This window comes from Capra hircus, chromosome 10, assembly GCF_001704415.2.
Source record: "Capra hircus breed San Clemente chromosome 10, ASM170441v1, whole genome shotgun sequence".
In the NCBI taxonomy this organism is placed as follows: domain Eukaryota; kingdom Metazoa; phylum Chordata; class Mammalia; order Artiodactyla; family Bovidae; genus Capra; species Capra hircus.
In genome coordinates, this window is record NC_030817.1 from 69,188,550 (window position 1) to 69,210,046 (window position 21,497).

Here is a 21,497-nt window from a genome sequence, read left to right on the forward strand (position 1 = left end):
TGAGCCACAAGGGCCCAAGGATACTGGAGTGGGTAGCCTATCCCTTCTCCAGTGGATCTTCCTGACCCAGGAATCAAACCCAGGTCTCCTACACTGCAGGTGGATTCTTTACCAACTGAGCTATCAGGGAAGCCAATTTTGATGGAGAGACATCAAATCTACTTATATGTATTTCCAAATGTGCTCAGATACTAAAATTGCTTTTAAAAATCTACACAATAGAGATTTATATTATTTTTTGCATGTTGCAATGTTTAAATTTTAAGTGTTTCTGAAAAGCAGCTTTTTAACATTTACACTCAAATACAAGTTTTCCATCAGGTCCATAATCCTTTTCAAAAAGTAACCCTACCTTCAGGCTAAATGAAAATGAGTACTGATTATTTCATGAACATAGTACCTTTCTTCTCAAGAACTGAAAGTTCTTTTTAATATTCTCTTATCTCTAATCAAAAAGTGTTATGGAGGGAGAAGGGAAGGTTACGTTTTATCTTTAAACATCCCTCTGAAGTAGGGACATGTTATCCTGGTTTTACAGATGGAAAATCAAGCACAAAGGAAGGTTACATGACTTGCCAAAGTCTTAATGGGACGGTCAGTAGTAAACACAGTTCAGTTCAGTTCAGTTCAGTCGCTCAGTCACGTCCAACTCTTTGCGACCCCATGAATCGCAGCACGCCAGGCCTCCCTGTTCATCACCATCTCCAGGAGTTCACTCGTAGGATCATGTTAATTATGAATACTAAGTCAATTTTAGAAATTTAGTGAATTTTGTTTCGAAAAGATCTTTCTAACCATATTAAAGTATCCCCAAAATACAAAATGTTCTGTCAAAGACAACATAATATATTTGGATAAAGCCCTATAGTATCAGTCATTTTGGTCATTCTCTCAGAAAAATCTTTACGTTCATGCTAAGTTCCATATCTGGATAATTTATTCACATGTCTAGCTTCCTTTCTATTTCCTAATTCCCAACACCATTATTACATGAGATCCTATCATTTCCAATACTCCCAACTCCTCCAGGATAAGCCCTTCCCTTTTCTTATCCTCTGTGACACCCTCCTTTTCAATTTCCAATTCCAAAACCCTTACTTCTGTTTCTTAAAATTGCAGTGGCAGATGTCAATATTCATACTCGATTTTAAGCTGCTCATCCCACAAACTAATTAAATACAATGGCCCTGGCTCAGGATTCCTCTCCACCTCAACTTCTGATACCAACCCAGGAAACTGAAGAGCCATACTGGTGAACTTTTAAAATATCCCAAAAAATCCTGGTTCCTCTACTCCAACAGCCTGTTTCTACTTTAATCTTCCATCATGTTACCACTCTGGAGTCTGTATTCTTTGATCAAAATCTACCTTTTGATTTCCCCACTTGCACTCTACCAGTTCTTTAACTTTATCAAAACTTATAGTCCCTCAATACAATTGTCACTTCTACTTGTCAGCCTATCACTTCAAGCTTATTTTTTTTTCTTCAAAATCTAGTCTGGCCATGAAATATATGCGGTACTGCTGCTGCTGCTGCTAAGTCACTTCAGTCGTGTCCGACTCTGTGTGACCCCATAGACAGCACCCCACCAGGCTCCCTTGTCCCTGGGATTCTCCAGGCAAGAACACTGGAGTGGGTTGCCATTTCCTTCTCCAATGCATGAAAGTGAAAAGTGAAAGGGAAGTCGCTTAGCCGTGTCCGACTCATAGCGACCCCATGGACTACAGCCTACCAGGCTCCTCTGTCCATGGGATTTTCTAGTGAAGAGTACTGGAGTGGGCTGCCACTGCCTTCTCCGATATGAGGTACAGTGTGGTATAAATACAGTGCAATTTGAATCTCAGTTCTACCACTCACTCCCTTGCATGGCTACAAGTAAGTTACTAAACCTCTTTTAAGTCTTGGTTATCTCAATTGTAAACTATGGATAATACTTAGTTCACACAGTCATTAGAAAGATTGAATCTAGCACAGTATCTGACCCAAGCAATAAAACAGTTTGTAAGACTCCTCTTTCCTGGGCTGTGCTCTCCCAATTAACAACCTTTCCTTATTTTTTGTTTTCCTCTTCTCCATTATCAACATCACCTCATTTAATAATCTCAACTCCAAACTTCCCCTTAAATTTATGTAATCTTACTTTTTGCTGTCTCCACTTCATCACTTCCCATTTTGTCTAATTTCTCTCCTACCTCTCAAGACTTTTGTCTTTTATTGTCCCTTGTCACTCTCCCTTAAAAACACTCCCGATTCTCACTATTCACTTTCTATTACTTTTTAACATTATCCTTGGGCAATTCTTCACTGGCTTCAACTATAGGCATACTTTGCAGATATTCTAGTTCAGTTTCAGATTACTGAAATATCTTCTATGCTTGTTTTTCAGTTCCCCCTCCCCCCAGTCTCTCTTCTTGGAATGCCCCTCCTCTTCCCATTACCCTCATCTCTGGCTCACTCCTAAATACCATCTCTTTTCTGAAGGACTCCTTCACACACAACTCCCACTCTGCAGTTCACCAAAGGTAAAATTACTATCTTCTTAAGCCCTGAAGACTTCATAACCAGAGCCCTCAGCACATTTCAGAGGGATCTAGTTCCCTTGCTGGATAGTGAAAGCAGTTATCAGGTTTTACTTATCTTTGTTATCTCCAGGGCTAAGGAAAAGTCAAGTGCCTAATAGGCACTCAAATGTCACTGAGTTCCTTCAAGAAAAAGTTACTAATGGTATCTGACCTGAAAAACTAAGAAATCCATATATATAACTTAGCAACTAAAATTCTGAAATGCTTTTACATATAATTAAAGGGATAAACCCAGAACTGATCCCGAATTCCAATCTCAAAATATCAATGTAATTCACAACAGTCAAAGAAGTTTGGTGATTTTATGCCAAAGTTAATCATTAACATTCTGATGTGGTAAAAGTTATAACTTTGAAAAAGTAGCATCAAAAAAGTCAAAGTTCACTAAATTCCATCTAAAGTTTGGTAATCCAACTACTGGATACTAAAACATTAACAAATACTGCGTATTTGTGAAAGTAATTGGTAACCAAGTGAAGAGACAAACAAAATGTGTCTAATCATAAGTATAGTATCATTATATATGACCAAGAGATAATTAAGTTCTGCATTCCAAGTCATAATGCCCTTTATCGAAACTATAATACCTGTTTCACAGATAACATTTAGAAATAAAATGATAAATCTAATATTAAAATTTAATTTCCAATTACTCTCAAATTTAGAAATGCTTATTCTTCACACTCTAAATATAGAAAGAAAATGCCTTCCAAAGTAATTTTAAATTTTCATATACTAGGTAATTTCTACTGTTCAATCCTACATTTACAAGCAACACGGATGATCTATTAAATGTGGATTTCCAAAGTACAAAGAAAGTCACTCAGGATTCTTGAACTAAAAGCAATCCTAAAAAGCGGATCAAATACAATCTCATTTTAAATCAGAAAAAGTAAAATTCTAGGAAGCAAAAAAATAATATAAATCCATATTTATGAATATTTATATTATAAACCTATAAAGTATGGACATTCACTTCCATACTATAAGCAGAGACCAAATGTCAGTTTGGCATTTAAGATTGTATCATTTGTTTTCCTTATTCTTCAAATGTGACAAACTATATTGATTTTCTCATGTTGACATTCTTGCAATCTCACAATAAATCCAGTTTGACTGTGAGGCTTTGTTGTTTTTAGTTCACTGAATTGTGTTTAATTTGCTACTTTTTGAAAATTCTCAGCCAGTATCTCTCAGTATTTCCTCTCCCCCATTATTTCTTCTCTTGGAACTTTTAGCTGCATCTTCGACTTGTTCATCTTATCGTTCACGTTTCTTAACCCTCCTATTCTACATCTCTATCTTTGGGTTCAGTCTTTAGGACCTCAGTCATAGTAGGAAGATTTTAACCTTTTGTGCCATAGACCTCTTTGGCAGTTCTAGTGAAGTCAATGGTCCCCTTTCTCAGAATATTAAAGATTTTAAACAAAATACGTAAGATTACAAAAGAAATCAATTATATATATTGAAATAATTATCAAAATATTTTAATTTTTGGTGCTTGCTTCGGCAGCACATATACTAAAATATTTTTATTTTTGATAGAGTAGTAATGTTCCTGTATTAACATATTAAAATGCAAGCTCTACCATGGCTTAATAACTGTAATAATTTCAAACTAGTGATGGCAGTAAGTGCTATTTCAAGATATTTGAAACACTAAACAGGAAATATACTGTATGGGGAAAAAATATGATTCTGTTAGTGTTATGTATTGAACTGAATCTCTCCAAAGAGACATTAGGTCCTAACCCCCAGTACCACAGAAAGTGACCTTATTTGGAAAGACGGTCACCACAGATGTAATTAATTAAGAGAAAGTCACAATGGAGTTGAGTGGGCTCCTAATCCATTATGACTAGTTGTCCTTATGAGAATATGGCCATGAGACACATGTAGTACTCTGCTAGACCAGCCCTGCAAAATTAACATAGTTGCTGTCACAAGTACCTCTAACCCTGCTATGGTTGCTGGCATTTTCTTCAATTATGAATGCAGACACATTTCAGCTAGAGATTAGTAAAAGCACTCTGAGACATAAGCCCTTACGTCTAAAGCAATTACCATCTCAGTCTGAGATCCAGTACTCATTAACTATGTTTTAGCAAAACTAGTGAACTGTTTAAACAAAAATATACCAACAATTTTTTCTCCTTCCCATTACAAACCATTCTGAGTGTCACAAAAACAACACCTTGTGGGTCTGTTAAGACTTTAGTTCTAGACTCTAAAATGAGATGCCACTATCACACAAAACTTGCAACAGCAAATTAAACTTAAAAGAATGAAACAATTCATTATCTGAGTTAATTTCTTACACTGAATAAATGTGAAATTATCCTCTAGTGTTAGATTAACATTTGTGTAAATAACCAAATGAAAAGACTGACTTTTGACACTTCTAGGCCAGTAAGTGAAGCATGAGAGCTGGTATCGTAATACATTTCTCTTAAGATCTACCCCAAAAGCCTTTTGTTCACTTATTCATCTAAAGACCATATTTATTTAAAAAAAAAATAAAAGTTTTCCATCTGTGATGAATATTATCAAAGACACATGGTTATTAAATTAAGCTCAAAATGAGGAAGTCTTTAGAGATTAGGAATGAACCAACTGTTTCCAAATGTATCTTGGTTCTTCAAATTCATGCTTCTACTTCATCATCCTATGAGATCTACTGGAAGTTTTTCATTTGCTTAAACCTATCAAAATCAACAATCTAATAAAACCAACCAATTAACAAATACGTATGTTAGTATGTATTAGACTCTGTAGTCTAATACATCTAATGACTTAGTGTGTCTATCACTGTATTACTCTAGGATAATTTAGAAAAAGAAGAGCCCATAATGATTAGTTCAAATTCCTTGACTTACAAGTTAGCAAACTGAGGGCCCCAAAGGCTGTCACTTGCCCAGAATCAGAGAATAAATTAGGTACAGTTAGGACAGAAACTCAACTCCCAAGTCCAAGTCCAGTGTTCTTCACGTTGTAGCCGTGTCTGACTCTTTGTGACCCCATGGATAGCAGCCCACCAGGCTCCTCCATTCATGGAATTCTCCAAGCAAGAATACTGAAGTGGGTTGCTATGCCTTTCTCCAGAGGATCTTTCCAACCCAGGGATGAAACCTGGGTCTCCCACATTACAGGCAGATTCTTTACCATCTGAGCCACCAGGGAAGCCTCACATAAAAGATGGTGAGAGTTACATAAATTATTAGTAAATGCCTTTTATATGATCATTTTAATTCTCCTTATATTTAAAAACAGTGCAGTTGCTCCACAACCAACTAACAAGTTTTCTGTTTTCTAAAAAATCAATTTTGTTTTATTATCCAAACATTTAAAAAATAGGAATACAATCTCATTCCCACCTTCGAAGTGGGCAAAACTTTTTTTCAAAGAGAACTGGACAGACATTTCAAAGCATAAGCACTCTCACACGTTGAGTCTTCTTTTCTAGAGAGCAATTCAGCAGAAACAGTAAGACAACTTAAAATTTGCATATTTTATTCAATCTCTAGACTATTTCAAGGGGAAAAAGTTATAGATTTGGATGAAGACACAACTTGGGATCAAAGGCAGCACTGTTCAGAAATAACAGAAAAATAGTAGATATATTAAAATATGGTATATACTGAGTATAATGTAGGTGTTAAAAATTATGTTTTAGGAAATATTTAATGATACCAGAAAATATTCACATATATTAAGGTATGACAGTACCCTACTATGCAACTCTACTTTGCTGAAACTACATGTTTATACATAAATTACATGATACATGTGTAAAGCATTTATCACAGATTTTTACTCTTGGCACATAATAAAAATCAGATAAATGATTCATGGAGAGTTTGACTACGTATCAAATGTTTAAATACTGCTATGTGAATGGCAGAAATGCAAATACATTACTTATTCACTTTAGATACCAGTTCGTGCATCATTTTAAATAAACTATCACTCTTGCATGGAGGGTTTTTTGTTGTTGTTGTTTTTAATAACACTTTTAACGCAGTTGCAGTTCCTACTGAAGGCTGGAGAAGAAAAGCAGACTTTCACCAGGCCTCCCCAAGTGTGGCACTGTGTAAGACGAAGTGTTACAGACTTACAGACTTACTTAGTTTAAATATATTACTTACTTGATTAAATATATACCCAGAATCAACCTCTGAGAACTATTTCTCTCTCTACACATAACTCTCATTTCAAATAAGCATGTACTAGAAGGTTTCAAAATGAGGCCTCTAAAGGCCTTACTTGATTTTACCACAATGACTATCTAGAAAAGGTTAATGGTTTTCTAAGACACTGGTAATTTGCACTCTTTTTAAAAGTCAAAATCAGGTTAAAAACATACAAGTGTTAAGAACAGTCTCTAATTACCTATTGATTATGGATTTTAAAAAAAGAGAGAAAAGAAAAAGGAAAAAATATACATAAGGCTCCAATAAAAACCATACATTAGGGCAGTTTTAAACTATGCTAAGGCTTTAAGGGCATCTACCGTAACATCTGTTTCTTCCTAATACATGTAACTATAAATAATAAATTTCCATTTGAAAACATTATATATTAAAGAGTAGATACCTAAATTATCAGGATAAAGTCTACATTTCAAAGAAGTTCACTCTTTCTGGTTTACCTATTGCACAAACAATGCAGGCTCTAATAAAACTGATTATCAGACGAACACAACACTTTCTAAAACAATAAAAAGTAAAACCCACAAGTTTGTCCCCATGAAGAGTTAACATCTCATGGCAAAAACTGTATGTTAAAACATATTATTCTTGACCTATCAAAATTAACATAACAAAGCCCCTAGCAGGAAAAAAAATAGTAACAAACCAGGATAAATTAGTGAAAACAGAATTCTTAGGTCTGAGTGAGACAATTTCCAAATTGTCCCATACTAAGCACATTAATTATTCTGAAGGCAATTTTACCATTAATAAATATTGTCATTAGGTGCTTCAAATATCAAAATCTTTGAGATTAAACCACCGGAAATATTTATATTCATTTTTAGTGTAAAGGCAGTTATCATTCACTGGTAATCACTACAACAAAAAACTTGTACTCTCAATTTGTCCATGGTAAGTATTACAAGAGTCCACTTAAAAACTGTATTTTACACGTGTGTCAATTCACATTTCCATATTAGCGTTTCTATTGGCTGCATCCATAAAAGGAGGTATTCAATATTTTACTTTAAATATGGTAATTAGTCTTCTCCCATCCCCAAAATAGAACCTGACATTTTGATCCAGGCTACTTTCTTAAAAGACGGTATCAGCAAAAAGTACCGTCATTCTGTTCACGGGTTTTAGCAGTTTTTCTCCTAACTAAGCGTTATCTGAGATACTTCTTGATCTCTCTCAAAGTAGGTCTAATCTGCGGAAGGCTGTGAGACAGTGTACAGCACTGTGAATGGCCAGCCAGGTATTTTATGAATGGAGGCGATCACGTGATCCCAGCACCTCCCCGAACTGATATTTCCCACATAACTGTGTCAACATTCTGAGAACAAGGGTAGTTGTTTGTGTGGGCGTATATTTTTGAATTTAACCTATAACTTCGATTTCGCCTTACTTTCTGAACTCAAAACTTTACATTAAGACCGGCAGTTGAGCTTCGAATTTCTTTCTGGGAAATCCTTTCAAGATGTCCAAGGTGATGGATGTTTAATTATTTTTTTATGAATGAAAAGTGTGCTATGCAAATGAGGGCGATTCACAAAAAGAGAGAGAACATGGCGGCCACTTCTGCTTCTAGACTGCACTGACACTGCAGCAATCCACCTTCTCCCACACCCCGCTCGTCAGAAGAGCGTGTTGTGGGTGGGGGGTGGGGGGACGCTGCTCGGCATTTCTCAAGCTATTTTTTGTTAAACAAGCCTAGGCTTTGGACTGGAAAGCTCTCAGAGAGGTCTGACTCGAGGAATGCTATTTACTTAAAGGAATGCGTCCTAGGACTAGTCCTAACTCACTTAACTCTTTCCAACCCTCCAAAGATAAACAAAACTTGAATTTAATAACAAGAAAACGGACACTAATATTCACATGGAATTAAATTCCGTCTCAACAGAAAACTGTTGCAGCCTCATTATTCCTCCAGGCAGCTGCTGTGTTACAGCAAAATATTTAAAAGGCAAAGTATTTTGCTTGGAAAACATAAGGACAGCCCAAATAAACAAAAACTTAAGCCGAGATGCTCTACAAGTTAATGAATGAAGTCATCAACATGTTCAGCAATGTAAACACTGTTAAATCGACGTGAACGGTGTGTTTCAATGTAGCTGAAAGATAAAATTTAGCTTTCAAAATTTTCCTATGCTCCTCATAAAGATAAGTCTAGCGTTCGCAAAAGCAAAATAGAATAGTTCAACATCAAATAGAATAGTTGAACACTGCCCACACTCCAGGTGTCCCCAAAGCTACAGAAATTATAAAAATACTTCCCTAGCTCCATTTTTTACAAAAATTTTACAGGTCATAAGTTTAAAAAGGGTGAGGGGCGGGGGGAGGCTTAATCGGTATTTAAGAAACACTGACTCATCGAATTAAGATTCAAGTGCAGCTTGATGCAGGAGGTGCTCCCACCCACTAGTTTCCAAGTGAAACAGCTATAAAGGAGGCAAAATGGATATTTAAGGTATGTTGATTGGTGTGCTAAAGTGAAAAAGGACAGGCCAGAGGTCTTCCAGGCACTGGGTGGGATAACTGCTACCCCTCCTCCATCCATCCATATTATTCCATCTCATGGACAAACAATTGCCATCCCAGGCCAAATTTAATACCTTCTCCAGAAGAAGGCAACTAAATGCTGGCGGTGGGGGTCCGGGGTTCCTGCCATTAAATAAAATGGCTAAAGAAATCAAATGTTTTCTCCAGAACAAGATGCACTCAAACTCTCCACGGTTGCAAGGACCCAAGTCCCCGAGGAGGTCTGGGAGGGTGACGAGGAAAAATGGGGCGGGGGGGGGTTAGTTAGTAATCAAAATCAGTGAGGTGCTTACTCGTTGTCAGAAGTCGCCGTCTCCTCGCTCATCTTTCCCTCACCGCGATCCGATCTGGAGATGGAGGAGCAACAGCAGGCAGAGGAGCAGCAGCAGCACTGAGGGGCAGGAGGCAGCGGCGGCCGGGGGGGCGCGGGGGCAGCGGCTCAGGGGCCTCACCATGGTGGATGCCTCACCCGGAATGGTGCCCCCCCAGCCGGGAACCCCGGCCACCCCCGCAGGGGGGTGGCGGCGACAACCTCCACCGTGGCGACCCCAGCCTCTTCCCCCGCCTCAGCGTCCAGCCAAAGGATCCGAGGAGGCCGGGGAGGGTGGGAGCCAAGCAAAAAAGGAAGGGGGGGCTGCGAAGGTGGACTGGAGACCGTCTCCTCGGGCCACGGGTGGAGCGCGGCGGGGTCCGGCCAGGAAGGAGCAGGCAGGCGGGCTGAGAACCCAGGAGCAGAGGCGGCGCTTCCCTCAGGGATGCGGCGAGAAGGAAGCAAGGATCCGCTTGGTGGGGGCCGGCGGGGGGGTGCCGAGGCCAGGCTCCGGGCGGCGGCGACGCGGTCCTGCCGGAGCCCACCCCACCATCTCCCGCCTCGCCGCCGGCTGCCCGCTCAGCCCCGGGCGGCGATCGGGCCGGTCCTTCCGGACGAGCAGAAGCGGGCGAGGGGCCTCACGGCGGCGGATTCCTCCAGACACGCTCCGGCCGGGACGACTCCAGAAGGGGGAGGAGGGGGCGGCGGGGCGCGTGTGAGGCAGGGGCGGGCGAACGTATCGTCCTCACCCGGGTCGGAGAAGAGCGGCACGCCCGAGGGGCAGGGTCCCGAGAAGAGGCGGGAGAGCGAGGAGACCGGCCGCGGGTGCCCCACCAGACGGTGCCCACCAGCAGCTCCGCGGGCCAGCTCCTCGCGCTCGCCAGAGGGGAGCCGCGAAGGGGGCGGCGGAAGCGCTCACGCCGCCCGCTCCTTCCGCCGCCGCCGCTGCCCGAACCGGGGGCGCCCGCGGGAGAAGGAGGCGAAGTAGTCCCTGGCGATTTCTGCAGGCCGCCGGCTTCCCTGAGGGCCAGAGCGGGTACGGGGCGGGGTTGCCGCGCGGGGTGCCCGGACTGAGAGGGCGTGTAGGTAGGAGGACTAAAAGCTGCGACCTCCGGACGAATCACTGCAACTCGAAGTCGTGTGCAGCATAGCAAGTTTCAGGAAAGTAGTTCCTCCTCCCTTCATTTCCCAAATCGTTGTCGAGCCACCGAGCTGGGAGAGGAGGAGGGAGGCGGAGGGATACGCAGGCACCGTGCTCGTGTGCGTGCGCGCGCTCCAAACTCTTGGCACGCCGCGAAAGGGGGCGGGGGTGGGAGCTGCACGGGGAGCCGCTCGGGAGGTTGCATTGTTGCGGCGTGCTGCTCCCCGTTACTTGCTTTGGAATATCCTGGTTGTTTGAACAGAAAAGCTAGAGTGACAGTGTGCTCCCGGAGGAAACTGGAGGCCTCTCTGTTCTGCTATGTGTTTGTGTGTGTGTGTGTGTGTGTGTTTTCCTTGCAAAGAATGGAACTGGCATGAGTTCATCTTTAGTTGGTGGGGGTTGGAGAGAGGGACTGTACAAAGAGAGCTCCGCCTGCTGTCCCTCTGGTTGCACTGCTGCAGTCTCCTAGCTGCATGCCCAGAGTGTGTGTGTATGAGAGAGAAAGAGCGAGAAGAGAAAGAGTTTTAGTATCTTGGATTCTTACTGCGCAAGGGGTATGCTGCGCGGGGCATTCATCTCTGAAAGCTAGACTGGTTGTTAATGGAGAACGACTCCCATTGAAGCCCTGGGTAGGCGTGTTACAAGAATCTGGCGCAGCCAGAAGCACAGGAAATAACTCCCGCTGCGAGTGAGGTTGCATAACTATAGCGCAGAAGATGCCTCTGTGGCACGCACGAACTGCTCTAAACGGAGGCGGAACGATTATTTAATAGGCAGCTGTCACGTTTGCCTTGTTAGAGGGCAGTGTGTGCATTCAGCTCAAAAGGTTTTTGCACAGAAACCTGCTGGGGTTGCGGGCTGGAGTCGACGTCTGCGGGACCGGAGGACTCAAGAGTTCTGTCTCTGCAAATTCTATTATCCCTCGTCTACCTAGAAAGCCAGCCTGTACATGATCTGGCCTGGGGGAATGAGTCCCAGGTGTCTGACCCATCTCCCTAGATATCAGTCTAGCTCTCTATGCAGTGCTCGTCTGTCATTCTTAGGTTTGTGCGACCTGAGAATGAAGGTCGTTGCTCCTGCCACCTTGAAGGGTAGGACAGCTCCTGAGGAAGAAGAAAGTGGGAGAACTCCTCAACAAACCAGCACTCCTCTTGCTTTCTCCAGAAAGTGTCACGGTCGCTGTTCTCAGGAGCCCCACACCAGCCTACTAACAGTTTTGGACGTTGTTATTTTAGTGACAAAGTCGTGTCCGACTCTTTGCGACCCCATGGGCGGTAATCCACCAGACTCCTCTGTCCATGGGATTTCCCAGGCAAGAAGAATACTGAAGTGGGTTGCCATTTCCTTCTCCAGAGGAACTTCTGACTCAGGGATGGAATCCCAATCTCCTGTCGTGGCAGGCGGGCTCTTTACTGCTGAGCCACCAGGGAAGCCTGTTTGGACATAGTAGGTGTTTAATAAACGTTTGGGGGAATAGAGGACTAGAGTCAGTCTGCCCAGAAAACTACCCTATTGATTTCTAAGGTTTCTTTATGTAACTCTGGCTTCTTTCTCAGAGCAAGGGACGGGCTATGTTGATTACAGGAAGAGATAAGGGGATCCTCCATAGTCAGAGGTTACCTCTATTTCCTCTGAACCTGCGTTTTTGGTCTTGTTTCTGCAAGGAGCTTTTAACTGCGGGTACTGGTACTACCTGCTCTCCTTCCAGTGCCACTGCTCACCCCTTTGGCAGCTCCGACTTTAATCAAGTCCCATCGATTTTAATTTGTGCTCTAGACAGTGTGTGTTCCAGGCAAGTTCCTTAAACTCCGCGCCTGTGTCAATCGGGCTAATAGTACCTAATTCCTAGAGTAGCTCTACCGATTAATGAGGTGATAATATACAGAAAGCACTTAGAACAGACTTAGAACTCAGTAAGTCTCACTCTTACCATGATTTTGTAAAACAGAGAATAATAAACTCCACGACAAGGTGGTAGCAGTTGCTCTGAAAGTTCAGTGTAAAGTGTTCAGTAGCCAGTTGATTCCTATAACAGAAAACCATCGGTTTTCTTCCATGTACCACACTTTGCTAGACACATGGCCTGGTCCCTAATAAGCCATCAATAAATCATAGCTCTTGGGGTTATTATGGGTGAGTACAAGAAAAGTTGGATCACTTGCAAAGGCCTCCCTTTCTTTTGAAGAAGATTAGTGTCTGTTTGAGGTTCAAGTCCATCAGGCAATGTATCAGTTACAGGTTTTGAGAAAAGATATGTAAACCATCTTGGCTGTCATGTGCAAGGCACTGTGCTGGCCACTTATACACATGTTCCTTACCTAAGGGGCAAGATATGATCACCAGCTTGAATTAATGTTTTCCAAATTGTTCTCAATAGCATAACCAAGACACAGTCACCAATCTGGTCCCTGCTTTTAGAGTTTCCCAGGTCTATCTCAGGACACTTTAGTGCCCTTCTTTAACGGGTACATTTGTAACTCTCTCTTCTCAACCAGTTATTGAAGATCTTACCAACTTTAAAAGAAAAATTGTCTTTATAATAGCCAGAGCTCTGAGTCTTCTACCCTGAAAACATCAAAAATGGTCCTACAATGAGGTTCAGAGCCCAGAGGTCTTCTAGTCTGACTGACTATCAGCAACTGCCCTGGTCTATCCCAGTGTTAGGACCTCAAGAGGTACTAGCCATATAACGACAAAATGCATTGTGTGAGACCTTGTTTGGATCCTGATTTAAACAAATATTTTCAAATTTGAGATTGAGGAAGTGGAGACTGATGGTTATAGAGAATTGGTGTTGTGCTTGTGCTTTTTACATCCTTATCTTCCAGAAATATGTACAGATGAAATGATGTGATAACTGAGATTGGCTTCAGGATAAGCCAGTGGGGTGAGGAGTGGAGAGAAGTATTCAGGTGTTTAAATGAAACAAGATTGGTTACTCTGTACTGTTTTATATATTTGAAAGTTTCCATCATAAAAAGTTTTTTAAGTTCACTGCAAGCACTGCTTTAATGCAGATTCCTAGGCCCCCACTTCAGAGACTATGATCAGCAGATTGGCAGTGGGCCAAAGAAATCTGCTTTTTCAGAAGCATGCCAGGTGCCTGGTCCTTCTTAGCTCTTCACTGTCTTCTCCTGCTTTCCTTACAACTACTTGTGTCTCCCCATCTCTGAACACATTGCTTACTGAGAGTTCATTCCAGAGAACACAAAACAGGGTAGTCCAAGGCATATCACAGGCTGACGCATATATTGATCAAGGCTGGAGGGCTGGTTCAACAGGGAAGGTGGATCCAATAAGATGTGACAAGCCGCATGAGAAGATAAATATAGACTGCAATTTCACCTCAGTCCCAACTCCATTCAGATGGTATAGGTTCCAGAGAACACTAGTCAAGAAGGATTCTATGGCCAAGTCAAGGGTCAGCAGGGCAGGGGACATATGTTTGCTCGGCTGTGTTTGCTCAGGTGGATCTTTGGAAAGAGGCCAGTCACAATAGCTGGTGCTCACAGGTGGTTTTCAGGACCGTTGTCCTCGGTGTAGGAATCAGCCACAGCCACTTACCCTGTTGTGTGTGCTAAGTCCCTCAGTTGTGGCCGACTCTTTGTGACCAGAGATGATTAATTATCGAAAGCATCCATGAACCAACAGCACAATTGCTGACTGATTGCCAGTATAGAGCATCATCAAAGTACAAGTGGGTTTTGGATTCCGTGCAGGTGTCAGACCAGGGTTCACAAGCACAGGAAAAGTGTCCTATTCTCGTGGAAGCACTGATAGATGGCAGGTAGCACTCCAAGGCTTTCTCCCTCTTTCCAGACCACTTGATCCATAGTGATTATCTTTCTTATGTACTCAGAATTTGTTTTCACAAGTTCTTTTTTTTTTTCCTTCACTGTTTTATACTTGTATTGATAACCACCTCCCCTTTCCTAATCAACTTTTTTGACTTCATGTTTATTTTAAAGGCTTGAAGGCAGAGGCTGCATTTCATGTTTTTTGGCATTCTCTTTAGCAGTGATTTTCAGTAATGGAGGCTTTTCAAATATCATGCAAAGGCCTTATGCTTGTATAAAGATGAAGCTGTATTGACTGACACTGCGATGGAAATCAGGAGTCCCTCTGGCTTCCTATTGTGACTTCAACACTACTGCACTTCAGCGTTTCACACACACTGTCCCTTGCACTAATAAGCTCTCAGCAGGTATTTGTATTTTTGGAAAGCCAAAAGGAGACAGCTATGCCAACATTTTAAGTTCTAATGGTACATAAAATATATGTACACATTGCCATTTCTAAAATTACTCCAAACATTACTTCTTAGCAGTTGTTATTAAAATTTTGTATTTTAAAACTGTAGTTAATATGTACCTAGATCAAAGGGAACTCTTTCTTCATGCTGTACTTTGTTTAATGAATAATTTTTTTTTAAGTGTAACCAGTCTCTTGGCTAATGAGCTTGGCCTCTCAGTGGAATTACTAAATGGTAACCATGTTTCTAAATAGTTTCCTTGCCTCTGGCATGAGTCTGTTTCTCCATCACTAGGGTTTCCATGTTCTTCCAAACTAATACAAAGTATAAAGAATAAGTATGCTATTTTATTTTTCTCCCAAAGGACTGCAATTGTTGGTCTGGTAGTATCCGGTAAGTGTGAAATCAGTTTACATGTAATGCTATAACTGCCTTTTACAGGAAGTTTCCATGAGATTACAAGCAGTACAAGGGAAATGAGCAGTCTGTGATTTCCTTTCTTTTCAGTATAATCTTAGCAGGGAGGATGCTTACCAGGCCCCATGCTACTAAATAAAGCACCCCTCCCTTAAACCATCATTCTCCCAAATGGCTTTGGAATGCTCATTCCTTGAAGGTTATATCCCATTTCAACAAAAATGAAGGATTGAGATATCCATTACATAACATTTCCAAGGCCACGTGCATGCGACACAAGTTCCATACGACAAAATAATCTGGGCAGTTCCTTGAATCCTGTTTTAAATATGGCATATCACTTCCCTTTTAGTGAGTAATAAGTAATTAGCCATTGCATAGAATTTTAAAACTTACAAGGCCCTTCAGGAAGTTACTTTCCTAACACTCTTATCCACTAGGCATTTTATCAACTCCAATTTACAGGGAGAATTAGTACTGAAGATCAGAGAGGTTAGGTGACTTGCCAAAGGCCATACATTAGCAAGAATGTAGCTAGAGGTAAAACTCAAATTTTCTCCTTTGAAAGCCTGTGTGTGTGTGTGTCTCTGTATTATGTTATTATAAAACATAATATTATATTATATCAATGTTATATTATTATCAAAGACAGGATCCTTCATGGGATACTCTTTCTATTTCAAGTTAGTATTCCTATAGATGATGACTTGGTAGGAGACCTCTGCTTTTGATAAAAGGAGGATTGAATTCCCTGGCTGTTCTTAGCTGAGTCAGGCAGATGTATTCCTTTATACTATCAGTTTTCCGAATGTGATCTGAACACTTCTGGGGTCTCTTTTGCAGATTGGTAGCTAATTCTCCAGTACTCTTGCCTGGAAAATCCCATGGATGGAGGAGCCTGGTGGGCTGCAGTCCATGGGGTCACGAAGAGTTGGACACGACTGAGGAACTTCACTTTCACTTTTCACTTTCATGCATTGGAGGAGGAAATGGCAACCCACTCCAGTGTTCTTGCCTGGAGAATCCCAGGGACAGGATCCTGGTGGGCTGCCGTCTATGGGGTCGCACAGAGTCGGACACAACTGACGTGACTTAGCAGTAGCAGCAGCAGCTAATTCTAGGGAGAAGGCAATGGCACCCCACTCCAGTACTCTTGCCTGGAAAATCCCGTGGATGGAGGAGCCTGGTAGGCTGCAGTCCATGGGGTCGTGAAGAGTCGGACATGACTGAGCGACTTCCCTTTCACTTTCGCTTTCATGCATTGGAGGAGGAAATGGCAACCCACTCCAGTGTTCTTGCCTGGAGAATCCCAGGGATGGGGGAGCCTGGTGGGCTTCCGTCTGTTGGGTCGCACAGAGTCGGACACGACTGAAGCGACTTAGCAGCAGCAGCAGCAGCTTATTCTAGAGCCTTGATAGGAAAACTGCTTCCATCTGAAGGCAAAAACATCTGATTGTCTTTTGGTGATGCCAGCAGCTTCAATGATTATGGAAGCTACTAGCTACATTGAGTCAGTGATGCCATCCAGCAATTTTATCCCCTGTCATCACCTTCTCCCTCAGTGGACATGAGTTTGGGCTCACTCTGGGATATAGTGAAGGACAGGGGAGACTGGTATGCTGCAGTCCAAAGAATCAGATACGACGGAGTGACTGAACAACAGCATCTAGCCACTTGTGACTGTTTCCATTTAAATTAATGAAATTCAGTAAGATTAAAAATTTACTTCTCAGTTATACTAGCTTTATTTCAAGTGCTCAATAGCCACAGATGGTTAGTGGCTACCAATTGGACAGTTCAGATATAGAACATTTCTTTCATCACAGAAAGTTCTTTGGGGGCACTTGAACATGCAGATGTGTAGCTGTAAACAACACAGTTATCTTCTCAATAAGGTAGACAATTAACAATAATTATGTTCTCAAATGTTATCTTTGGTTTGAACCGGGGCACTGTATTCCCTCTTTGATCTTAAATATGTTTTCAGTGCCCTCAACTAAGGGTTAAAGAGAGGATAATTTCATAATTAAAGTCTTTGATAAACCCACTGAAGCTCTCTATATTGGGAAGCACTAATTCCTTGATCTGTTTCTTTTATAAAAATGCTTTAAATACCCTTATTTAATACCAGATAAATCCTTGCCACTCAAAGCAGCATAGCTCCACCTGGGAACTCATTAGAAACGTAGACTTTTTGGGCTCCACCCCAGCCCTGCTGAATTCCAGTCTGCATTTTAACAAGATCCCCCAGTATTCACCTGCACACTGAAGCTTAAGTCCTGCTATAGATTTCTTTCTAAAAATGGTTCTTCCTAACCTTGAATAGAGCTGTTGTTCTTCAGACTTTTGTATAAAAGTCAAATATTCCCCCCATTATTTTCAACCCTTTTACCTGGTCCCCCAAAGAGGGTTTTTTTTTTTGTTTGTTTTGTTTTTTCCAAAGAGGGTCTTTGTTCTTGATTCCTTTTAGCCTCTTCCTTCTGGTCTGGGATTTAGACCACTCAGCGCCTTATCTCTGCTTCTCTCTGGATTAAGCCTACCATGAATTCTGAGCTCTTCGCAGTGCTGGGACTCTGTGATAGAGGAACATGCCCTTGAGAGCTGCTCTTTTCCTTCTCCATCCTTGTTTCCTTCTTCTCTCAAATCTTCCTATTTTCCTAAAAAACATTCTTTTTTTCCAACTCTCTGCTTCTTAGCTGAAGTTTCCCTTCTCTTCTCACTCTGCAACATTGCACTTTAATTGGGATTTGTCACACTTTACTAGGCATGTGTGAACCCTGGTAGTTTTACACAACCCACTCAGGGAGTCTTAAAACTTTGTAATTTGTCCTAACTTCTCCTTGCTCTACTATAATGTCAGAACAAACTTAAGATCCTATGTTTACATGTAACAGTGGCCCTTCCAGCCCCCCACCTGTGTTGGCAGTGTGCCTCTGTGTGTGTGTGTGTGTGTATGTGTGCGCACATATATAATATATAGTTTAATAGTTATGATTCATAGACTATAGAAGGTTAGGTGATAGTGACAGAAGGAAAGCTATAGATGAAATGTCAGTATTAGAGGGAAAAGATAGTATTTTTATTATCTGCTTTGTGTAATATCTTATGTTCTCTAAATACTTCCTTTTGGTTTTCCATGTCTTCCTAGATATATTTGTGAGGAATTTGGAGAGCAATAAAAAGGTCATTGCAATGGTCTATATAAGAAAATAGGGTACTGGTCAGGGGCTAGAGAGAAGAGAATGGATACGAATATTGGGTTGGCCAAAAAGTTCATTGCGGTTTTCCCATAATAGCATTCAAAAACCCTAACGAACATTTTAGCCCAAACTGATACCTGTAAGAAACAGAATATTCAAGATTACTTTAAGTTCTGGGAGTGAATTTTTTTTTTTTTCATAAAGTTGCATTCTAACTAGGGAGACATGGAAAATCAAAAGGAAGCATCTAGAAAATACAAGAGAAAATGTTATATGAGAAAATGTCATGGCAGGTAATAAAAATGCTGTTGTTTACCTCTCATGACACTAGCCTTATTAGCATCCACAAATTTGTCCGTTTTGGAATCCTATGATAATACCTTTAGTATCTTTGATAAAATCTAGAGTATACACCATATTGAAAAATGCTGTGTTTAAAAGTCATTAGATGCTGAAAACTTCGGTTCCAGTGATATCTGCCCAGTCCTTACATCACTAGAGAGAGATGCTTTCATTCTCCATAAGATTTAAAATCCTAAAAAGACACTGACTTTCATTCATACTAGAGAATGCCACCCTCAGCTCTAATGCTGTTTATCAGGAAGCCCTAAAACACTTCACACCCTTATTATCTTCTGGGTCTTAGCCAATCTTTGTTTATTTCAAGTTTCCTTCCTTTGTTGGATCATCCCAGTCTTCCTTCTGGGTGCCCTGCCAAGCTGTGCCAAGTACTTTGAACAGTCTCTCTTTAGTAACTTATTGTCCTGGTTTATTTTAAGTATATCCCCTGATAGTTTTCATAGAGCTTTTTAGAATTGATTTGGTAAAATAAAATTGTTTTCTACAATCCTACATTATTTGATCTAGTCTACATCAAAGAAATATAGTTATTCTTGATAGTCCCATGACATTATTAACTCTGTATATCTGGTTAATATCTATATTTAGTTATCCATCATTTCAAGTTTGTATGAAACCTCAATATTCATAAGTATCAAATTACTTTTGTATAATAACATGTGGGCTGTCTGATAGGTGTTTATCAAATATTTTACATGGTGTTAGTAATTTATTACTCCAAAAGGACAAGTTTTAATTTATATTTTAAATTTTTATCTCTGGAGCACCTATCCAGTCAAATGTATAAATGACATTAGAGGTTGTGTCAAGCTTTCATTCAGATTCACAAATTCTATTTATGTATAATTCCAGTTTATTTTATACTTTTCATATATCTACATGTCAAATTTCCTTGGCAATCACTTGAAATGTAATTCATTTAATTCTAACAATAATCATTTCTTGATTTTTTTTATTCTTTTTCTTCGCCTTCACTTCTAATATTGATCTTCTTTTATAAAACCAAAAGTACTCAGTAAGGGATAGAGACACTTCAGAATACCTGTCATCAAAATTCATTACAGAGTGGTATTAAGTCCACCTCCCAAAAAATAATCCATGTTTGATAAGTGCACAAAAGATATCTATATTAGAAGTATTAATTAATTGATCAATTAATTTATATACCAGGCAAAGTACTAGAGATGAAATTAAAGCAGTCCTTGACTTCAAAGAATTCATGTCTGGTGAAGATAAGATGTAAGTTAGTAAATCACCATGGTGAGTGCTGTAAGAGTTATGAACAAAGCGCTACAGGAACAACTGGTTTTTCTTTACTTAAAATAGAGAACTCACAGTAGGTGAGTATTTAGGGGAGAAAAATCAGTTTTCTCCTTTTGTGTAGGGAAAAGCAATTCTTCCCTTCTGTGTTTCTCTTCTATGTGTCTCTGTTACTTTTACACAGATCATTTCACTTTTAATATTGTGGTTTTCCCCCACACAAATGATACAAGCTTCACGTCCTACAATTTAACTCAGTTCTGCCACCATCTGCCTGAAGGTAGCATCAGATTTCACAGGTGAAGGCCTCAGCCCCATAAGACTTCCCCCTCAACTGCATATGTCAGTTGCAAGCCCAGGTAATAGCCTATAGATGGGAGATTCCAAAGGGCCACTCATCAGGTTTACGTTGCTAGAACGGCTCTCCAAATTAAGGAAATATTTACTCATACCAGTTTATCATGGGCTTCCCTGGTGGCTCAGATGGTAAAGAATCCATCTGCAATGCAGGAGATGCAAGAGAAGCAGGTATGATCCCTGGGTCACAAGATCCCCTGGAGAAGAAATGGTTATCCACTCCAGTCTTCTTGCCTCGAGAATTCCATGGACAGAGGAGCCTGGCGGGCTACAGTCCATAGGATTGCAAAGGGTCGCACACGACTGAGCTACTAAGCACAACAGATTACTATAAAAAGATATGATCAAGGATACAGAAGAATATCTAGATAGAAGGGATATGTAGAGCAAGGTATAGGGAAAGGGGTGGAGATTCCATGTGTTCACCAAACCAGAAACTCTCTGAACTCCCTACTATTGGGATTTTATGGAGGCTTTCTCACATAGGCATGATCAATATTTAAGTCAGTTTCTACCTTCTTCCCCTCTCCAGAAGATAGAGGATGGGGCCAAAAATTCCAAGCTTCTAATCATGACTTGTCCCTGATTCAGGAGCTATCCAGGAACCTACTGAGAGTCACCTTATTAGAATAAAAGATGCTCCCAGAGCTTTTATCACATAGGAATTTACAAAAGTTTTAGGAGGTCTGTGTCAGGGCCAGAGGCCAAAGACAAACGCTGGAACAAGAGATCATTCTAGGGTTCTTATTATTTAGGAAATTACAAGGGTTTTAGAGCTCTGTGCTAGGAACCAAGGACAGAGACCAATATATATCTAATTTATGTAGATCTGTCTGTCTGTCTATCCATCTATCATGTTTTTTTACCTATTTGTGTCACATTGAAT

The 21,497-nt window shown here is 40.8% G+C and overlaps 1 protein-coding gene across 2 annotated transcripts in view; it reads right to left on the reverse strand.

Moving 5' to 3' along the window:
- Positions 1–10,623, reverse strand: part of SPRED1 (sprouty related EVH1 domain containing 1) — a 123,028-nt gene extending 112,405 nt beyond the window's left edge. Inside the window, exon 1 of one of the 2 annotated variants that reach the window (XM_018054478.1) lies at positions 9,608–10,623. In XM_018054478.1, coding sequence (XP_017909967.1) covers positions 9,608–9,639 — 32 coding nt within the window. In that variant the 5' untranslated portion in view covers positions 9,640–10,623. The remainder of the gene's footprint in view (positions 1–9,607) is intronic. The other variant, XM_018054479.1, reaches the window with a different exon arrangement.